General features: G+C 45.6%; 1 protein-coding gene across 1 annotated transcript in view; it reads left to right on the top strand.

Moving 5' to 3' along the window:
• The window catches only part of ASPM (assembly factor for spindle microtubules), a 119,982-nt gene extending 104,856 nt beyond the window's left edge, over positions 1-15,126 (top strand). The window contains exons 26-30 of the mRNA XM_088474056.1: positions 1,054-1,246; positions 3,075-3,229; positions 3,851-4,027; positions 5,569-5,744; positions 14,743-15,126. Of these exons, the coding sequence (XP_088330182.1) occupies positions 1,054-1,246; positions 3,075-3,229; positions 3,851-4,027; positions 5,569-5,744; positions 14,743-14,845 (804 nt within the window). The 3' untranslated portion in view covers positions 14,846-15,126. The remainder of the gene's footprint in view (positions 1-1,053; positions 1,247-3,074; positions 3,230-3,850; positions 4,028-5,568; positions 5,745-14,742) is intronic.
• The last annotated feature ends 4,656 nt before the right edge of the window (positions 15,127-19,782 follow it).

Genomic DNA, 19,782 nt, shown 5'->3' with positions numbered 1-19,782 from the left:
GAGCCCACCCTCATGCTCAGTTGTGCAAGGTCTTTGGTTCTTGACCTGTCTTTTCCCTACTGGTTTGTTTGGTTGTTCTAAACTGTTTCATGGGGTGCCTGCTACTCCTCTCCAGACTCTTTTAAAGAAGTACTGGAATTGTGGGAGTGCAGGGTGCAGGAGCATAGCTACAGTGTCATTAAGTGCCAGCTCCAGCCCCAACTGACAATCCCATGGTCCAGTGTCCCCCAGCCTGATTCAGAGAAAAGGATTCGACGATAAGTAACCAAAAATCCCCTTATCAACAGGGAAGGTGTTACTGCATATACTCCATAGGCCCCATCTAAGCAGGCTATGGGTGAGGTAACGTGACAGCGAGGACCACATTCCTCCCATCTTTTCCTGGTGCTCTATGCACAGCCAAAGTCTATGCTGACTTACTGGGGGACAAACACTTCACTCACTCTTTCATTCAAACAAAGTCTTTGCAGTCATCTAAAAAAAGAAAATAATAATAATTATAATACTACCCTAACAAATATCTTTTAGTCACTTAACCAGCAGTTTGTAAAAATGCTTGTTTGTGATCATGAAGTTACAAAGTACTACAGGTGTCAGTAGAAGCAAAATAATTCTAAAGCTGGCTACACACTAGACCAACATCCAACCAGCCAACTAGTTAATTGGTTGGAATGATAATCCAGTAAGGTATGAAAGCAAATGACAATCAGCAATTTGCTCCCAAACGCTGGAAAATGGTCAAAAACTGTTGTTTGAACAAATTGTTTAGATCAAACATTTAACAAACTTGTCTGACGACCATTTTCATCTGTTTTCTGGCATTTAGGAGCAAATTGCTAATCATAATTTACTCCCATACGTTACAAGATTTTCAGTCCAACAGCCAACTAGTTGGATGAAAGTTGGTGTTTGTGTGGCCAGTTTAACACTTGTATTGAAATCTTTTTGTACCGTTGTAGAATTAAGCTTACTGTCAGGGAACCGAATACCAAACCTTTTAATTTATGCAGTATCCTATCATTTGTGTTCTATTAATTGGATTTAATCTCCTAGGCTCTCTGGAGAGGTTACCAGTGGAGGAAAACGCATGACACCAAAGTTTTAAAGAAGTTGCGCAAACGTCTGCAGAAAATAAATGAAAAAACAAAAGAGGAACATAAACTGTGTAACAGAACACTGGTTGCCTTAAATTACCTGCTGACTTACAAGCACCTTTCCTACATCCTGGCTGCTTTGCAGCATCTTGGTGAGCATTTACATTTCCAATATGAATAAGATAGACGACCAAGTAATCCCTAGATGCCAACCATGCAGCGACAGTCCTTTGTTAGACCCAGTGCACTGCTCAGACTTAATGCCAAGTTGGGAATTACCAGTTAGTTTTACAAATCTTTTCAATTGTGACGATCCAGTGACCTTCCTGACAGGATTTCCTGGAATCTTGGGTGTAAATAGAATTTCAAATACATGTGGTATATATATTCTGGATGCCAGCATAAACCTTTGCTGTACCTATATATTTCAGCATAGGAGTGCAAACATTAAATGACAAGGCATATTTAGAACCCGTATAATTCAAGATGCCAATTAAATCTAAGATATGTATATAATAAAAAATGGCATGGACAAAAATGATGGTACCCTAGTATTTTGTTGCACAACATTTAGAGGCAGTCGTGTCATTTCTGTATCTCTCAATGAGTCTTATGCACCTGTCAACAGGTAGTTGGCCCACTCCTCCTTAGCAAACTGCTCCGGCTGTCTCAGGTTTGATGGATGCCTTCTCCAGCCTGCATGTTTCATCTCTTTCCATAGATGTTTAATAGGATTCAGATCGGGGCTCATAGAAGGCCACTTCACAATAGTCCAATGTTTTGTTCTTATCCATTCTTAGGTGCTTTTAGCTGTGTGTTTTGTGTCATTATCCTGTTGGAGGACCCATGACCTGTGACCGAGAAAGAGCTTTCTGACACTGGGCAATACATATTGCTGTAGAATGCTTTGATAGTCTTGAGATCTCAGTGTGCCCTGTACAGATTCAAAACGTAACCGAGCCTCCCCCATGTTTCACAGTGGGTATGGTGTTCTTTTCTTTAAAGCTTAATTTTTTCGTCTGTAACGTAAAGCTGATGTGACTTGCCAAATGCTCCAGTTTGACTCGTCTTTCTAAAGGACATTCTCCCAGCAGCATTGTGGCTTGTCAATATGTATTTCAGCAAATTTTCTGCTGGCTTTTCTGTTTTTTCAAAAGTGGAGTCCTCCTGGGTCTTCTTCCATGGAGCCCATTGTCACTCAAAAAGCATTGGATGGTGCAGTTGGACACTGCCGTATTTTGACCTAGGAGTTCAGCTTGTATCTCATTAGACGTTTTCTACCTTTCTCACTTTCCTTTTGTTATCCTCTTGCGACCGCGTCCAGGAGGGTTGGCTACAGTCCCATGGACTTTCAACGTCTCAATATTTGCTACTCACTGGAACATCAAACTGCTTGGCAGTGATCTTCTAGCCTTTCCCTTTTACATGCTTGTCTATCATTTTATTTCTGATCTCCTTGGACCATTCTCTCCTGTGCTTTCTGTGGTGCACACAATGATACCAAACACTGACTACTTTTCTCCATGTAAGTAGTCTGAATGTCTGATTAGAAGATTGAAGACTTCTGATGCTAATTCAAGAAAGCAATTAGTTTTGAAATAGAATTATAATCCAATTATTATTATTTCATACCAATAAATGTGTCCAGGTTATTAGAATATCTTGGGAAGAGAGATACATTATTGCTTATTCTCCAATCACTTTATCATCCACTTTTCTGGAGGAATGAAGCATTGTTGCAATGAATTGTAAGGACACCAACAAATGTGTCCACATCTGTATATTGTACTATTATAGCATGGTGATTAAAGTATATTCTTTTTTTATGCACTTTGCATTTATTCTGTCCATTTAAAGCCTACCTCCTAAATTTTACGTTACATTAATCAATGTATACAAAACTACATGTGCCCTGTTAAAATATTTTTGTGACTAGCCTGTAATAATACTTTGCCGTATTATCTCTTCCTCAACCTGTAGAAGTGGCCACCAGACTGTCCTCTGTGTGCTGTGAGAACATGGCACAGAGTGGCGCTGTAAATACCATCTTTACCCTGATCCGCAGCTGCAACAGAAGCATTCCCTGCATGGAAGTGATCAAATTGTCTATTCAGGTCCTGCTTAACCTATCAAAGGTAAGTGGGCTTGATTTTGGTAGTTGTTTAGTCTGTGGCATATTGTTATGTATTTCTTATGTCCGAGCCAGGCATTGTTAATATGCACAACACTCGGGTTGGTTGTCAACTCTTGGTAGAGGATCAAATCAATTGTGTACAAGTTTCAATAGGTGTGGTATACCATGTTGACATGGTCTGAATATAGACACTACTATTTTACCCTAACCGCTCATATGTCCATAATGTAGACTTGCATAATGTCGACTTTGTGACCAAATATACTGACATTCCACAGGCCATTTCACATATTGACCAAATTTATGAGCCATTTTTGAAATATGATTTTAAGGGTCACTAGGCTGGTACATACTTTTCTCTCTACTGTGTGTGTATAGTCTCTTGTTTGTTCGTTTATGTTGTTGCCTTTATTTTTAACCTGTTTCGTTACCCAGGTTGAGCATTTTAATTATGTACTTCCGATGTGTACTAGGATTTTATTTATTCATATTTTGACATTTTAAACTTTTTTACATATTTTAAATTTTGTGTTTAGTACTCTAAGAAATCCATGTTTTATTCAAAATTCTCTATATATTTACAGTCTGCATTGTAACTGAGTTTTTTTGTTTCCTCTTACAGTACGAGAGAACCGTATTGGCCGTCTATGAAGTAAATAACTCTGTGGAAATTCTTCTGGATTTGATGCAGATCTACAGGGAAAAAGCTGGAGACAAAGTATCTGATAAAGGGGGCAGTATTTTCACCAAGACGTGCTGCCTTTTAGCAATCTTTGCACTGAATTCACACAGAGCTCGGGTAGGTGTTCACCCGCAAACTATCGCGATCTCTTCTGCCAGCACCACAAGAAGTGCCACCTTACAAAGCGTGTTGTCTGGGGAGGGAAGGGGGAACAAGCACATGACGGAAATTATTAAGGAATGTATTGCTAAAACGTCTATTCAGCAATATGTAGTGTGTATGTGTGTGTGTATATGTATGTATATATAATATATATACCGTATATACTCGAGTATAAGCCGAGTTTTTCAGCACAAAAAATGTGCTGAAAAAGTACCCCCTCGGCTTATACTCGAGTCAAGTGTAGCGCTGACCGGACGGAGTTCGGTCAGCACTACACACTGCCAAACACACAGCCGCCGGAGCCGGCAGCTGCGTGTTTGGTGTAATCAGTGACAGACTCTCAGCGGCTGCTGCTGCTCCCACTGCGGGAGCCATCTTCCGGCTCCCGCAGTGGGTGATGGGAGACACGTCGTCATGACGACGTCTCTCCCATGCAAAGTGGCCGGAGGAGCGGACAGCGGCGGGACCAGGAGCGGGAGTTTAAGGTAAGTGTTTATTTTTTTTTAAATTCTTTTCACGTCTCTCTCTACTAGGGGGGGGGGGGGGACTACAGGGGGCATTATGAGGGGGTGATTACTACAGGGGGCACTACCAAGGGGCATTATCAGGGGGCGATTACTACAGGGGGCACTAAAAGGGGGGATTACCACTGGGGGAACTGCAAGGGGGGGGATTACTACAGGGGGCACTACCAGGGGGGGATTACTACAGGGGGCACTAAAAGGGGGGATTACCACTGGGGGAACTACCAGGGGAGGATTACTACAGGGGGCACTACCAGTGGGGATTACTACAGGGGGCACTAAAAGGGGGGATTACTACTGGGGGTACTACCAGGGGGGGATTACCACTGGGGGCACTACCAGGAGGGATACTGGGGGCACAACCAGGGGGAATTACTGCTAGGGGCACTACCAGCTGCTGCCATTTCCCACACTAGGCTTATACTGGAGTCAGTAAGTTTTCCCAGATTTTTTGGGGTAAAAGTAGGTACCTTGGCTTATATTCGGGTCGACTTATACTCGAGTATATACGGTGTGTGTGTGTATGTGTGTATCTATATATCATGTGTGTATATGGATAGATAGATATATATAGATATAGACAGACAGACAGACGTATATTGCATGTGTATGTAACAATATATTCCTGCATTCACATCTAAAAATAGGCAGTCCATATATTGTTGCATTTTATTATTTATATATATATTTTATACACACACTGTATCTCTATATATATATATCCATGTATATGTGTGTGTGTTTTAAATAAAAAAAACTGGCATTAACTGTGTTTACTGGTAAATTCAGAATACTCTCAGCTGAAGAATCTTCGGTTAGCTTGCTGTGTGCTGGCTGCACACTGTTGTTTGTTACAAAGTAAATAATTTTAAAATATCACTTCATAGGAGCCAACTATTGAAAATGATTAAGTACGACCCCCAACCCCATGACCCCACATAGTGTTGTTTTGATTGCGTTTCCTTTCTCCAGGAGATACGTGCCATCCCTAAAGCTATGGATCGGATCTGTAGCATTTATAAGCTGACTGCACGGAAGCACAAGATGGACACGGCCAGAAATCTCTGCAAACAGCTTATGAGTAATACTCCAGGTTGTGGGATTGGCCCTCTTCAAGCAACACCAATCCGCACCAGAATTGTGTCAAAGTATGTTTTGTCATTTTGTTTTTTTTTTTTTTTTTAAATATGCATTATTTATTTTCTGAGGATTTCATACTTCTTCCTAAACAAGTTTTGTGCATCTCATTAGTCTACAGATAATTTTGTATGAACACATTGTAAAGAAGCCAGAAAAAGAAAAAAAGATTTCTACTTCAGGGTCCAGAGGGGGGCCCACAGGGTTGACCTTGGGGTATAGCTGGATCTGGATCCACGGGCACCACGCAGTTAAAGCTTTGCTGCTCCCAGGATGCACTTGGGTCCGTCCTCCTCTATACCCCGCCCCCGAGCCACAGGCACCTCAGTTTTAGTTGGTGCCCGGCCGGAGTCTGGTCACCCTGCGCAGCTTTATTTTTATTTTTTTTAAAGAAGATTTTTATTTCTTTATTTTTACTATCTTCAGAGCAGCAGCATCAGACTGTCCTTCTGGACGTCCACGCTGCCGCTCCAACAGCCCCGCTGGCGCTGCGACGCCGGTACTGATCCGGGGATCGCAGCGGGACCCCGGAGTCAGTGCTAGCGTGGCTCCGGGAGCTCCCACTGACTGCTGCCGGACACAAGGGACCAGGTAAGCCGCGTGCAGCGCTGCGCGCGGGGGAAATGCAGTCTTGTAGCTGCCGGTCTCTGGGGACAGACCGGCGGCGCTAGTAGCGGCGGCGGGCTCCCCCCCTATGTGGCATACCCCGCGTGTCTGCTGACCTAATACTAGCAGGGGAGGCAGCCTTCCCTGCTTTAGCGCTCCTCCCCTCAGCCCAGCGCGCCTTCTCTCATGCATGCTGGTGTCGCTGGGCTGTTATCTCCTGCCACTCCTCCTCAGTGCTCTCCGGCGGCCATCTTCAGTCAGCATCGCAGAGCTCCCAGGCAGGCTTCCAGTGGACCAGTCCCCCTGCGTACCTCTCCCCTGATCAGGACAGTGTTCGCAGCGCTGTAGCCCTCCCAGACACTGAATCTGGGAGGTTGATTGTAGCTGAAGGTGCAGTGAGAATATCTTCCTGCATGGTATGTGACTTTTGCTAGTGCTGCTGTCTGTGCTTTGCTACTTACTGTCAGCTTTTTACCTATCCCTTTCCTTCTCCTATGCCCCGCAGGTGTGTGGGGGAGGGTGTTCTTTCTGTGTAACCTCGCTTATATAAATCTACGTATTTGTGAGGTCCGTCACATACTGCGGTGTGCTACTCAGTACCAGTTGGTGGGCTGTTTGTGTTGCATGCTTGGGAGTGCGTAGGTGTTATACGCCTTACCTCGTTTCTGTGATACACTTTTATTGCGAAAAGTTTGTGTCATGTCTGATGAGGAGAATGAGCGCTCTGTGGCTCCTGTGTTGTTTTCCTGCCGACGCTGTTCGGCAGGAGTTGACGGGGAGGATTTGTCTCAGGACGGTCTGTGCGGGCGGTGCCAGTTGGTACCTGGACCTTCTAAACCCCCTGTGGCGCAAGATCCTCCATGGGCGATGTTAACGCAAGTGCTGGCGTCGATCGCGGACCGACTTGCGGTCCCGACTGCGGCCCCTTCTAGGGCGTTGCCCCAGCCTACCATCCACCGTTCCCCAGGTGTGACGCGTCTGGTGCAGTCTGCTCCCGGGTCTCAGACTGTGGGTCCTTATGCGAGTTTGCCTGTATTTGTGCAATCCCCCACGGTGCCGCAGCAGTCGATGGTACCTTTTCAGGGGTATCCTCAGGCGGTACCCTCTCCCTGGGTGGACGTCCTTTCCAGCTCTGTTCAGAGCCTGGCGGCTTCGTCATCGGCCTTTCAATCTATGTTGCACAGTGATTTGCCCCCACGGGCATCCAAGCGACCAGTTCCGGCTTCACTGGCGGCTCAGTTCACGGACACGTCTTCGGATGACGGGGAGATCCATGAGGACTCTGACACGGATGCCGGGGCCCAGGAGGTGGAGGCTAAGTCTTCCATTAATGTGCCGGCATTGGTTAGGGCGGTGCGGGCCATCCTTCACATTGAGGAGGATGTGCCGGCCCCCAGGTCAAAGTACCCAAATTTTAAGAAGGCAAAAGTAGCTTCGCCGGTTTTCCCCCTGTCCGGACCAGTTAACGGATCATATGGCAGGGGCCTGGCAGTTGCCCAGCAAGAGGTTCCAACCGCAGAAGCGGTTGGCTTCGAACTATCCGTTTCCGGAGGCTCATTGCAGGAAGTGGGAAACTCCGCCCGCGGTGTATTCCCACGTTACCCGCTTAATTAAAAGCGCTACGCTGCCTTTGCCGTCGATCTCCCTGAAAGATCCCACGGACAGGAAAGTGGAGACTTGTTTAAAGTCGATCTACTCGCTCTCGGGGGTGGTGGCCCGTCCGTCCATGGCCATCTCTTGGGTGGCTAAGGCCATCGAGAGCTGGGCCAACGCTTTGGAGGATACCTTTCCGGAGGATGCTCCGGAGATCCAGAGAGCATTGATAGGACAAATGAGGGATGCGGCTTCCTACATTGGGGAAGCATCGTTAGATGCAAGCCTGCTGACCTCTCGGGTGTCTGCTGCAGCGGTGTCGGCGCGTTGGTCCTTGTGGCTGAGGTCTTGGAGAGCTGACGCTGACTCCAAAAAGGGACTGGAGGCCTTACCTTTTAATGGGGAGTTGCTTTTTGGTCCAGACTTGGACAAAATTGTGGACACTCTGGCTAAATCTAAATCAGCCTTCCTCCCTTCGGCTTCTGCACCTACCAAGGTACGGAGCTCTGCCTTTCGGTCCTTTCGGCACAATACCACCACGGATGCCTGAGTTCGAGAAGTGGTCTCCCAGGGGTACGCCCTGTCTTTTCGACACAGACCGCCCCACCAGTTTTTCTGCACGAGTCCTTCTCAGGATACGACCAAGACTTAACAGATTCAGGAAGCTATAGAGTCCTTGCTGAAAGCAGGGGTCATTGTTCCTGGGGTACTATTCTTCTCTGTTTCTGGTGCAGAAACCCAATGGTTCTCATCGCCCTATCATCAACTTGAAGTCTCTGAACAAATTCCTCAGAGTTCCCAAGTTCAGGATGGAAACGTTACGTTCCATCATTCTGGCGATGGAACCGGAGGATTACATGGTGTCCCTGGATATCCAGGACGCCTACCTCCATGTTCCGATAGCACCTTCGCGCCAGCGGTATCTGAGGTTCGCTATCCTTCAACACCACTATTAGTTCCGGGCGCTACCCTTTGGTCTCTCCACGGCACCGAGGGTGTTCACGAAGATTATGGCTGTCATGGCCGCACATCTTCGGAACCAGAATGTACGGCTGCTGCCGTACCTGGACGACCTCCTGTTGCTGGCGAGCTCCCCGGAGGTACTGCTTCAACATCTCCACCTGACGATCGCTTGCCTGCAAGCGCACGGGTGGCTGATAAATTGGAAAAAGTCCTCCCTGATTCCATCTCAGCGGATAGTTCATTTGGGAGCCCTGCTGAATTCTCGTCAGCAAAGGATCTTCCTGACTCCGGAGAAGGTCTCCTCCCTGCAGCTGCGGATACACAGTTGCCTGAGCGGTTGCCGCCTGTCTGTCCATTTGGCTATGAGAGTTCTGGGCTCCATGGTGTCAACATTCGACATGGTGGAATTTGCCCAGTTCCATTCCCGGCCGCTGCAGGGGCTGATTCTATCGGAATGGAACGGGTTACCTCACCGGATCCGCTCTCAGTTGCTGGTGTTGTTCCCGGAGGTTCGGCAGTCTTTGGCTTGGTGGCTTCAGACAGCTCATCTGGTCGAGGGGCGCCCCTTTTGGATCCCGGACTGGGTCTTGCTCACGACGGATGCCAGTCTTCAGGGTTGGGGGGCAGTGACCGGCTCGTTGTCACTTCAGGGTCGTTGGTCTGCGGAAGAAGCTCTTCTTCCCATCAACATTCTGGAACTGCGGGCAGTATACAGGGCCCTGCAGTCGTCCGGTCCCGCTCTTCACGGAAGGGCGGTTCAGGTGCAGTCCGACAACGCCACCACGGTGGCATATATCAACCACCAAGGAGGAACTCGCAGTCGGGCAGCGATGTCGGAGGTGTCTCGCATCCTTGCTTGGGCGGAGTGTCACATTCCAGCGATCTCGGCAGTCTTCATTCCCGGAGTCCTCAATTGGGAGGCGGACTTCCTCAGCCGTCATGACGTGCATCCCGGGGAATGGTCGCTTCACCCAGAGGTGTTTCAGCCACTCGTGGACAGGTGGGGGCTGCCGGAGCTGGACTTGATGGCCTCCCGTCACAATCACAAGTTGCCCGTTTACGGGTCAAGGACCAGGGACGCAGGCGCCAGTCTGGTAGACGCGCTGTCGGTGAAATGGACGTTTCACCTGGCGTATCTATTTCCTCCGATTTCCCTGCTTCCTCGGGTTCTGCGGAAATTCAAGCAGGACGGCAGCATGCTCGTGCTGGTGGCTCAGACGTCCTTGGTACTCCGATCTGAGGTGCCTCTCCATCGACGCTCCGTACCTTCTCCCTCAGCGTCGGGACCTGTTGTCTCAAGGGCCCTGCCTTTACCCGGATCTGGGTCGGCTGTCTTTGACGGCGTGGCTCTTGAGACAGCCGTCTTGAGGTCTAGGGGTTTCTCCAGTTCGGTCATTGGTACCATGCTTAGGGCACGCAAGCCTGCTTCCGCACGGATTTACCACAGGGTGTGGCGCACTTATTTTCAGTGGTGTGAATCCAGAAACTATGATCCTCAGGTATTCCGGGTTTCCAGAATCTTGGAGTTCCTTCAATCAGGTTTGGACCTTGGCTTACGCCTGGCCTCTCTGAAGGTTCATGTGTCTGCTTTGTCCGTGTGGTTTCAGTGACGGATTGCTACACTACCGGATGTTCACACCTTTTTCCAGGGTGTTCTCAGGATCCAGCCTCCTTGGGACTTGGCGATGGTGCTACGGATCTTACAGGGTCCTCCTTTTGAGCCTCTTGAGTCAGTGGAGCTCAAGTGGCTGACGTTTAAGACCGTTTTTCTTCTGGCAATTGCTTCTGCCAGGAGGGTGTCGGAATTGGGGGCGCTTTCCTGTCGCCCTCCTTTCCTGATTTTTCACCAGGACAGAGCGGTGCTCCGCACTCGTCCTGAGTTTTTGCCCAAAGTGGTCTCGAAGTTCCACATTAATCAGGAACTTGTTGTGCCAGCTTTTCAGTCACCTGACCTTTCAGCTGGTGAGGCTTCCTTAGATGTAGTCTGGGCACTTAGAATCTATGTGGGTCCACAGGGCGCCCGCCCTGACGCACCTGGCTTCAAATGGGCTGTGTGGCTGGTCACCGGTTTTCCGTCTTCCATTTCTGTGAGTATGGTTTCTTGTGTGTTTGTCTTCCTTCTCTCTGTTTAGTCTCCTCCTCCGGCCTTGGCTGCTTACCAACTGAGGTGCCTGTGGCTCGGGGGCGGGGTATAGAGGACGGACCCAAGTGCATCCTGGGAGCAGCAAAGCTTTAACTGCGTGGTGCACGTGGATCCAGATCCAGCTATTATACCCCAAGGTCAACCCTGTGGACCCTATGGACTTCGTAGAAACAGAGATAACAAAGGTAAGTTCTTACCATATCTCTTGTTTTTTGTACTAGACGTAAAATCCATTCCTTGTAATCCATCTGAGGGCCACCTTCAATGGACCCCAGCTCATTTAACTAAGCTGAAAGGAGAATCAATATGTAATAACATAACAAAAAAACAACTTGGGAGGGGAACGCAGTGTCCCCCGGATGGAGTTACGAGCAATAGATTTCACAGTGAGTACAAAAATCCTCTTGCATCCAATCTGGGGGCCACTACTACTCTGGGACTTTTCCAAAGCATGTCTCAGAGGGATGAGATGAGTGTATGCTCCTGCCAAGTAGTGTGAAAGCCCTTATCCCAAAATGGCATTGTACAAAACAGTGAAACTTGGTAAGCTTGTGCAGGGGACCAGGTATTCGCCTTGCGACTGACACACCATGCCTCGCAGTGGTTTCCAAAAGCATTCACAGCTCGAGTAGAGTGAGCTGTAATAGAATTTGGCACTGTCCTGTTAGCTGACATACACCTGCTTGAAAGGGGTGGTGAGCTACCATGCAATTATTTGCTTGGACGTTGGCAGCACCTGCAAGCATCATACAGTTCGAAGAAGCCATCAGTCCTATGGACAGCGTAATCATGATCAATGTAAAACCGCAAATGCCACATTCAAGACATGTAGGTGATTGGTGGAGTCAGAGGAACCAGATCACTGAAAATCAGGACAATATTTTGATTTGCATAAATGCTGGAACCCTTCTTAGGCTGAAGGGATGGATGAGTGCGCAGGATCACCCTGTCCTGATGGAAAACCAGGAATAAAATACATGATTGGGCTGCCAAGTCACTGTGGCTGAAATCATTGGGAGCCAGGACTCAAGTTAGAGAAGCCCTCGCCACTCCAAAAGTATCCTTGAGAATGGCTACATGCTACCTCTCATTGCCAAGACCGCAGCATTAGTGGTTAGAAATGACTAGGGTATAGCAGTCCCTCCATGGGAAAAGCCATACTTGAACCTCCCAACTGGTTGTATCCATTACAGCTAGGAATAGGTAGACTTGTGAGGCACCTGAACCTTCCTGGCTGAGGAAAAACATGGTACCCCTCATTTCAGAAAAAAGCGAGAAAAGCAACAAGTTGCCTACGCTGGCCATACATTTTAAGATTCTGTCCAACCATCCAACTAGTTGACTGGTTGAAATTAAAATCTTGGTAGTGTATGTGAGCAAATGACAATCGTCCATTTACTCCCAAATGCCAGAACACGGGTAAAAAAGGTCGTTCAGACACATTGGTTAAATGTAATGGATTTAACCAATTTGTTTAAACACCCCTTACAAGGAGACAGTGCAGAAAAACACAAAGATACACCAGAGCTGGTCGCTAAATTCACAATTGGCTCAGAGTTTAAATCGAGGGACAAATTACCTATGCTGACAGGAAACTGCACTTGTCCCTGTAACCTGAGCTCTGTGTCTGATGCAAGAAGAAGGAAAGCCGCATTAGAGAAGAGGAACCTCCCTCTATGTACTGTAGGTTAGAGTAGAAAATGTTGCTGTCATATTCTAACCCAGAGTAGAGGTGTCCCCCCAGCTTAGATGTAAGCGGAATATAGAACATTAATACAGACCGTTTGTTCAGGTGCACTATACATCAGAATACTACGAAAGTAACAGCGCTAATCAACACATGGAAAACATAACATGATGATAGATGTTATAAAGTATTCATATATTTAATAGACAATATATAATATCTATATGAATGTAATCACATACAATTGCACATAATCCTATCTAAAAACAATTAATCACATAAATTACTACGATCCCACGACAAGACACAGTGTACCTGGTGAGGACTTATTGCTGTGGATTTCCCAATTACCAGCATACGGGACTTTTTTCCTCCAATGGTGATCTACGTGGTAAATACCTTCTATGTGGACTAAACTCTTGTATTAAATGGAGGGCCACAAGTACGGATTATTCAGCCATTCTATTTCATTTCATGCTAAATAGGAACAAGCTACAACAAATGTAGTGGTCTCTGCAATATGTTTATTGGACATGATGGTCTTTTTATGCTGTAATTGATGTGATTTTTAGATAGGATTATGTGCAATTGCATGTGATTACATCCATATAGATATTATAAAAGGTCTATTAATACATGTAAAAGAGTATTCATATATTTATCATGTTATGTTTTCCATGTGTTGATTAGCACTGTTACTTTTGTAGTATTGCAATCTTAGTTTATTGGAGTAGACTATTCCTTCATTTTTAGCAGCAGCTTTTAGAACAACACCCCTAATTGCGCCTAATTTTTTGCCTTGGTAACATTTTTGTCGCACTACACATCACACATGGGGTCTATTTACTGAGCCTTGGATGGAGATAGTGAACAGAGATTTTTTTTTTTATGGCACTTAGGAGTTGATTGGCTGGTACTTTATCTCCGTTCACTTTATCTCCACCCAAGGCTTAGTACAGAGGTTCCCAATCGTGGTCCTCAAGGCTCCCCAACAGTGCAGATTTGAGAGATATCCATGGATGAGCACAGGTTAGCTTAATTAGTACATCAACCAATTTTAATTTAACCACCTGTGCTCAACCATGGATTTCTCTAAAACCTGAACTGTTGGGGAGCCTTGAGGACTGCGTTTGGGAACCTCTGGCTTAGTAATTAGACCCCTAGATCGGTAGGCAATACAGTTTACCATTTATGCAAGTAATTTCGAGAAGTGCGCAAACAAAAATAGTGCGATTCGAATTCACCCCTCAATTACTCTGAGAGCAGCAGATCAACACAAAGTGGGTTCTGCCAATAGTATATTTTTATGCCTGTATATATTTTACTGTGAATAAATTTTGTTCATCGTCTGTATTTGATCAAGTGCTCTCATTCCTTTTTTGTGTTTTGAATTTTGAGAAGCGGTTTGACAACTGTAATAACCTACATAAATTGCTTTGGGAAAGGAGAACTGTTATGTTAAAATTATTTATTTATTCCTGTTTTAGTACATCTGCCCCATTTTTCATGAGCCTACATTTATGTACATTATTAAGACACAAAATGAAATAGGATTTTGATGTGGTAAGTCCTCTATAAAAGTCACAAAGCAAGTTAACTGAAATGAACTTGATAGAACTGGCTTTTCTCCAGTCAGCATAGGTTTAGCGTGTGTGTCCAATAGGCTTATTCGGAAGAAACAATAGAACTAAACAATTTTACAGCCCTGTTTAGTCTATTAAGATCTATTTGTGTTTGTTTTGTATAACGATGCATTGCACTATGATGGTGTTTTAGAGATGCCGTACCTAATATTTTAATCGTGTCTGTCTCATCAGGTCCAGCCTTTCATAAGAAGACATTGCAAATACTATATATGCTGCTACATTTCAGGCACTGCTAGTCTGTTTTATTTATTTTATTTTTCAGCCAAAATAGGGAGTGTCCAGTTTATTTTTTTGTTATCAAATAGAATTTTTGGTTTAAAATATTTACAGATCCCTGTTTACATTGAAATCTCTCCTGGTTCTCTCTCCAGAATTAAGCCTGACTGGGTGCTAAGAAAAGACAACATGAGGGAGATTGTGGATCCATTAAAAGCAATCCAGATGGTGATGTCAACATTTGGAATGACCGTCTGAATCCGTTTAACACAGGAATATAGTGTGGAAATTAATTTCAGTTGAATTTTACAGATTGTATATGAATTGCTTTTATAATGTAAAATACATTTTTTTTTATAATTGTATATTATAAGCAGATTTGTTTCCTCCCCCAGAACTATTATTGTTAATCAAAGCTAAAAAAAATACTGGATTGTTTTTGGAAGGCAGGGTTTCTTATAGACCAGCTGCATTCTATTCTAAATTGTTCTGTTGTATATAGCTTTTTTGCTGTACAGTAAAGTACAAAACCAAACATTTCAGACTTATGTTTTTTGATTATTGTTGACATTTATATCCGGTAACGGATGATGACAAAATGTAGAACTACTAGTGTGTGTGTGTGTGTGTGTATATGTGTGTGTGTGTATATATATATATATATATATATATATATATATATATATATATATATATATACACACACACATCTATCTATATTATAAAATATATATATATTTTTTTGTGTGTATATATATATGTGTATATATATATATATATTTATAAAATATATATATGTTTGTGTGTATATATGTATACATACATTCATACAGTCAGGTGCATAAATATTGGGACATTGACAGAATTTTCATATTTTGGCCTCTATTCACCACCACAATGGCTTTGAATTGAAACAAACAAGATGTGCTTTAACTGCAGACTTTCAGATTTAATTTGAGGGTAATTGCATCCAAATCAGGTGAACGGTGTAGGAATTACAACGGTTTCTATATGTGCCTCCCACTTTTTAAGGGGCCAAAAGTAATGGGACAAACTAAACAATCCTAAATCTAAGTTTCACTTTTTAATACTTTGTTGTAAATCCCAGGGATGAAACTCAGCGTCTGGTGATGTCTGTCAGGCCTCTACTGCAAATGTCTTCAGTTCCTGCTTGTTCTTGGGGCATTTTCCCTTCAGTTTTGTCTTCATCAAGTGAAATGCATGCTCAATCGGATTCAGGTCAGGGGATTGACTTGGCCATTGCATAACATTCCACTTTTTAGCCTTAAAAACTCTTTGGTTGCTTTTGCAGTATGCTTCGGGTCATTGTCCATCTGCACTGTGAAGCGCCGTCCAATGAGTTCTGAAGCATTTGACTGAATATGAGCATATAATATTGCCAGAAACACTTCAGAATTCATTCTGCTGCTTTTGACAGCAGTCACATCATCAATAAATGCAAGGGAACCAGTTCCATTGACAGCCATACATGCCCACGCCATGACACTACCACCACCATGCTTCACTGATGAGATGGTATGTTTTGGATAATGAGCAGTTCATTTCCTTGTTCATACTCTTCTCTTCCCATCACTCTGGTACAAGTTGATCTTTGTCTCATCTGTCCATAGGATGTTGTTCCAGAACTGTAATGGCTTTTTTAGATGTTCTTTGGCAAACTCTAATCTGGTCTTCCTGTTTTTGTGGCTCACCAATGGTTTACATCTTGTGGTGAACTCTCTATATTCACTCTTGTGAAGTCTTCTCTTGATTGTTGACTTTGACACATATACACCTACCTCCTGGAGAGTGTTCTTGATTTGGCCAACTGTTGTGAAGGGGTTTTTCTTCACCAGGGAAATAATTCTTCTGTCATCCACCACAGTTGTTTTCCGTGGTCTTCCGGGTCTTTTGGTGTTGCTGAGCTCTCCGGTGCGTTCTTTCTTTTTAAGAATGTTCCAAACAGTTGATTTGGCCACACCTAATGTTTTTGCAATGTCTCTGATGGGTTTGTTTTAATTTTTCAGCCTAATGATGGCTTGCTTCACTGATAGTGACAGCTCTTTGGATCTCATATTGAGAGTCGACAGCAACTAATTCCAAATGCAAATGTCACACCTAGAATCAACTCCAGTCCTTTTACCTGCTTAATTGATAATGAAATAACGAGGGAATAGCCCACACCTGTCCATGAAATAGCTTTTGAGTTGATAGTCCCAATACTTTTGGCCCCTTAAAAAGTGGGAGGAACATATAGAAACCGTTGCAATTCCTACACCGTTCACCTGATTTGGATGTAATTACCCTCAAATTAAATCTGAAAGTCTGCAGTTAAAGCACATCTTGTTTGTTTCAATTCAAAGCTATTGTGGTGGTGAATAGAGGCCAAAATATGAAAATTCTGTCAATGTCCCAATATTTATGCACCTGTGTGTGTGTGTGTGTGTGTGTGTGTGTATGTATATATATATGTGTGTGTATATATATATATGTGTATATATATATGTGTGTGTGTATATATATGTGTGTGTATATATATATATATATATATGTGTGTGTGTGTGTGTATGTGTGTGTATATATATATATATATATATATATATATAATATTTTTTTTCTACTTCAGGGTCCATAGGGTTCCACAGGGTAACTTGGGGGTATAGGCGCTGGCGGCAGTCATTGGGCACCTCAGAGTTAAAGTTTTCAGCCTCCCAGGATGCACTGGGTCCCCCTCCTATACCCTGCACCCGAGCCAAGGCAAATCAGTTTTGTAGGTGCCCGGCTCGGAGTCGGGTCACCATTTTCAGAGGGGGGCTGTTAACAGCCCCTGAAATTCTTTAAACAGCGTGCTGCAACAAGAGCTATATAGCATATACAGTCAGTACTGATATCTATGCTGCCACTCCTCCACCGGACCAGAACGCCGGTACTGATCCGGGGATGCTGGTGGGTGTCTGGGGTCACAGCTAGCGGTGACATTGGATTACCCGGACTGTGGCCGGATTGAAGGGGGTCAGGTAAGCAGCGGGGGTCCCGCGGAGGGTACCCGCCAATACAGTCCTAGGTCCTCAGGCAGGGGGCTCCCTGGGGACAGGCTGCGTGTGGAGCCAGGTATTAACAGCGGGCTGCAGCTGAGCGGTAAAGCTCCAGCGTCCCAGGGGTTAATTGCATGCCAGGAGAGCGCGCCTTCCCTGTCTCACAGCCGGCGCTTCACCCTCTGCACAGTGCCTCTCCATAGCGGGCTGTGTCAGTGCTCCTCCCCCAGGCCCACCTCCTCTCAGCTCCTCGGCGGCCATTTTCTGAGTGAAGTGTGCAAACGCTGCTGGATACAGGTGGCATCGTGGTCCGGGTCTCCCGCATACCTCTCCGCCGATAAGGTTAGAGTATGCAGCACTGTTTCCTACCAGGCTCTGTGTCTGTGTAGTTGATCATAGTGCTGGTAGTGCAGGGATTTATTTCTGCATTGTATGTGACTTATTGCTAGCGCTGTCTGCCTGTACATTCACTTCTGACTGTCAGCCATTTTACTATCCCTGTTCTTCCTCTGCTAAAGCCCTTGTGCTGCGATGTTGCAGGGTGTTTATTACCTCACAGTGAAAGTATTTTCTGTGAGTGGAGTCACATACTCAGTTTACACATGTCTGAGAGTGAACGTGACTTTCCTCTTCTGCTAAAGTGTACCACATGTAATGTACCATTAGCGGAGGGTGATGGGAACACAGGGATTATGTAGGGCATGTTATCTTATATCACACCCGATTTCTGTCACTGCGCCTGTGCAGGAACCGTCCTGGGCTTGTTTTACTAAGGCACTGACAACCCTTGTGGGCCAGCTGGCGACGCCCCCTGTATTTCCCCAGATGGGGTTATCGCAGCAGTCGGTAGTGTCATCACCCATGCAGGGGTTTCCCAGGCAGTTGATGGTACCCCAGTGTCTCCCGCTTTTGCCCCCCCCAGGTCTCACAGGAGCCTGCGTGGGTGAATTCATTGTCCAATACGGTTCAGCACCTGACGGACGTTTTACAGGTGGAGTCTTCATTACGGCCTCCTAAGAGGCCTTTAGTGTTTCAGACTGTTCAGTTTGATGAGGATGAAGTCACGTCTGATGGTGAGATTTTTGACTTTCCGGACCAAGAGCCCCTTCATACTAAGGAGGCGGAGCCAAAGTCTAAAGTCTTTATACCTGGTCTTATACAGGCAGTCCGTGTGGCTTAGGTTATTGAGGATGAGGATCCCCCCGTGGCCAAATCCAAATATGCCTTATTTAAGGATATTAAGGGTGATGCCACTGTATTTCCTCTATCTGGTCAGTTGGTGGATCATTTAGAGGAGGCGTGGAAAAATCCGGGTAAACTGTTCCAGCCTCAAAAACTCTTGGCCTTTGCATACCCTTTTGTGGAAACCCCTCAGGTGGATTCTCATGTCACACGTCTAGTGAGGAGTGCTACATTGCCCATGCCCTCCATGTCCTCCTTAAAGGATGCTACGGATCGCAAGGTGGAAGTATGCCTAAAATCCATTTATTCCCTTGCTGAAGGGGCGTCCAGACCGGCTATGGCCGTGTGCTGGGTGGCCAGAGCCATGGAGTGCTGGTCTGATAGCTTGGAGGCGTCTCTGGACACGGACTCTTCTGCTGAGCTGGTGGAGTTAGTTGGCAATCTCAGAGACTCAGCCACATACATTAATGAGGCAGCCTTGGATATAGGTCTCACTTCCAGAATCTCTGCAGCACTGGTGGCTCACCGCACCCTATGGTTGCGCTCTTGGAAAGCGGCCGCAGATTCCAAAAAGAGATTGGAATGGTTGCCTTTTAATGGACAGGTCCTGTTGGGCCCTGATCTGGACAAAATTGTGGCCACTCTGGCAGCAGCTAAGTCTGCATGTTTGCCATCGTCTACAGTCCTATCAGGGTCTGGTACTTTGGACTTACCCTGGGCCCTATAGGGTCGAAAGAACAAAGTACAGTCTTTTCCGAGACAGTCAGGGGCCAAGAAATCTGCCAAGCCAAAGAAGCAGGCTTGGAGTACAAGATGTCCTGCCCCCAAGTCGGATGATAAGCCTTCAGCCTGACTGGACGGGACTCCCTTTGGGGGACCCCAGAGTGGGAGACCGCCTGCTTCGGTTCGCCCAGTGCTGGTACCTGACTACCAAGGACACTTGGGTACACGAGGTGGTCTCGGGGGTATGTCCTCTCC

Source organism: Taudactylus pleione, unplaced genomic scaffold (assembly GCF_031769625.1).
Source record: "Taudactylus pleione unplaced genomic scaffold, aTauple2 ptg000146l, whole genome shotgun sequence".
Classification (NCBI taxonomy): Eukaryota; Metazoa; Chordata; class Amphibia; order Anura; family Myobatrachidae; genus Taudactylus; species Taudactylus pleione.
Note: the sequence above shows the minus strand (reverse complement) of the source record. Positions and strands in the feature narration are given on the sequence as shown.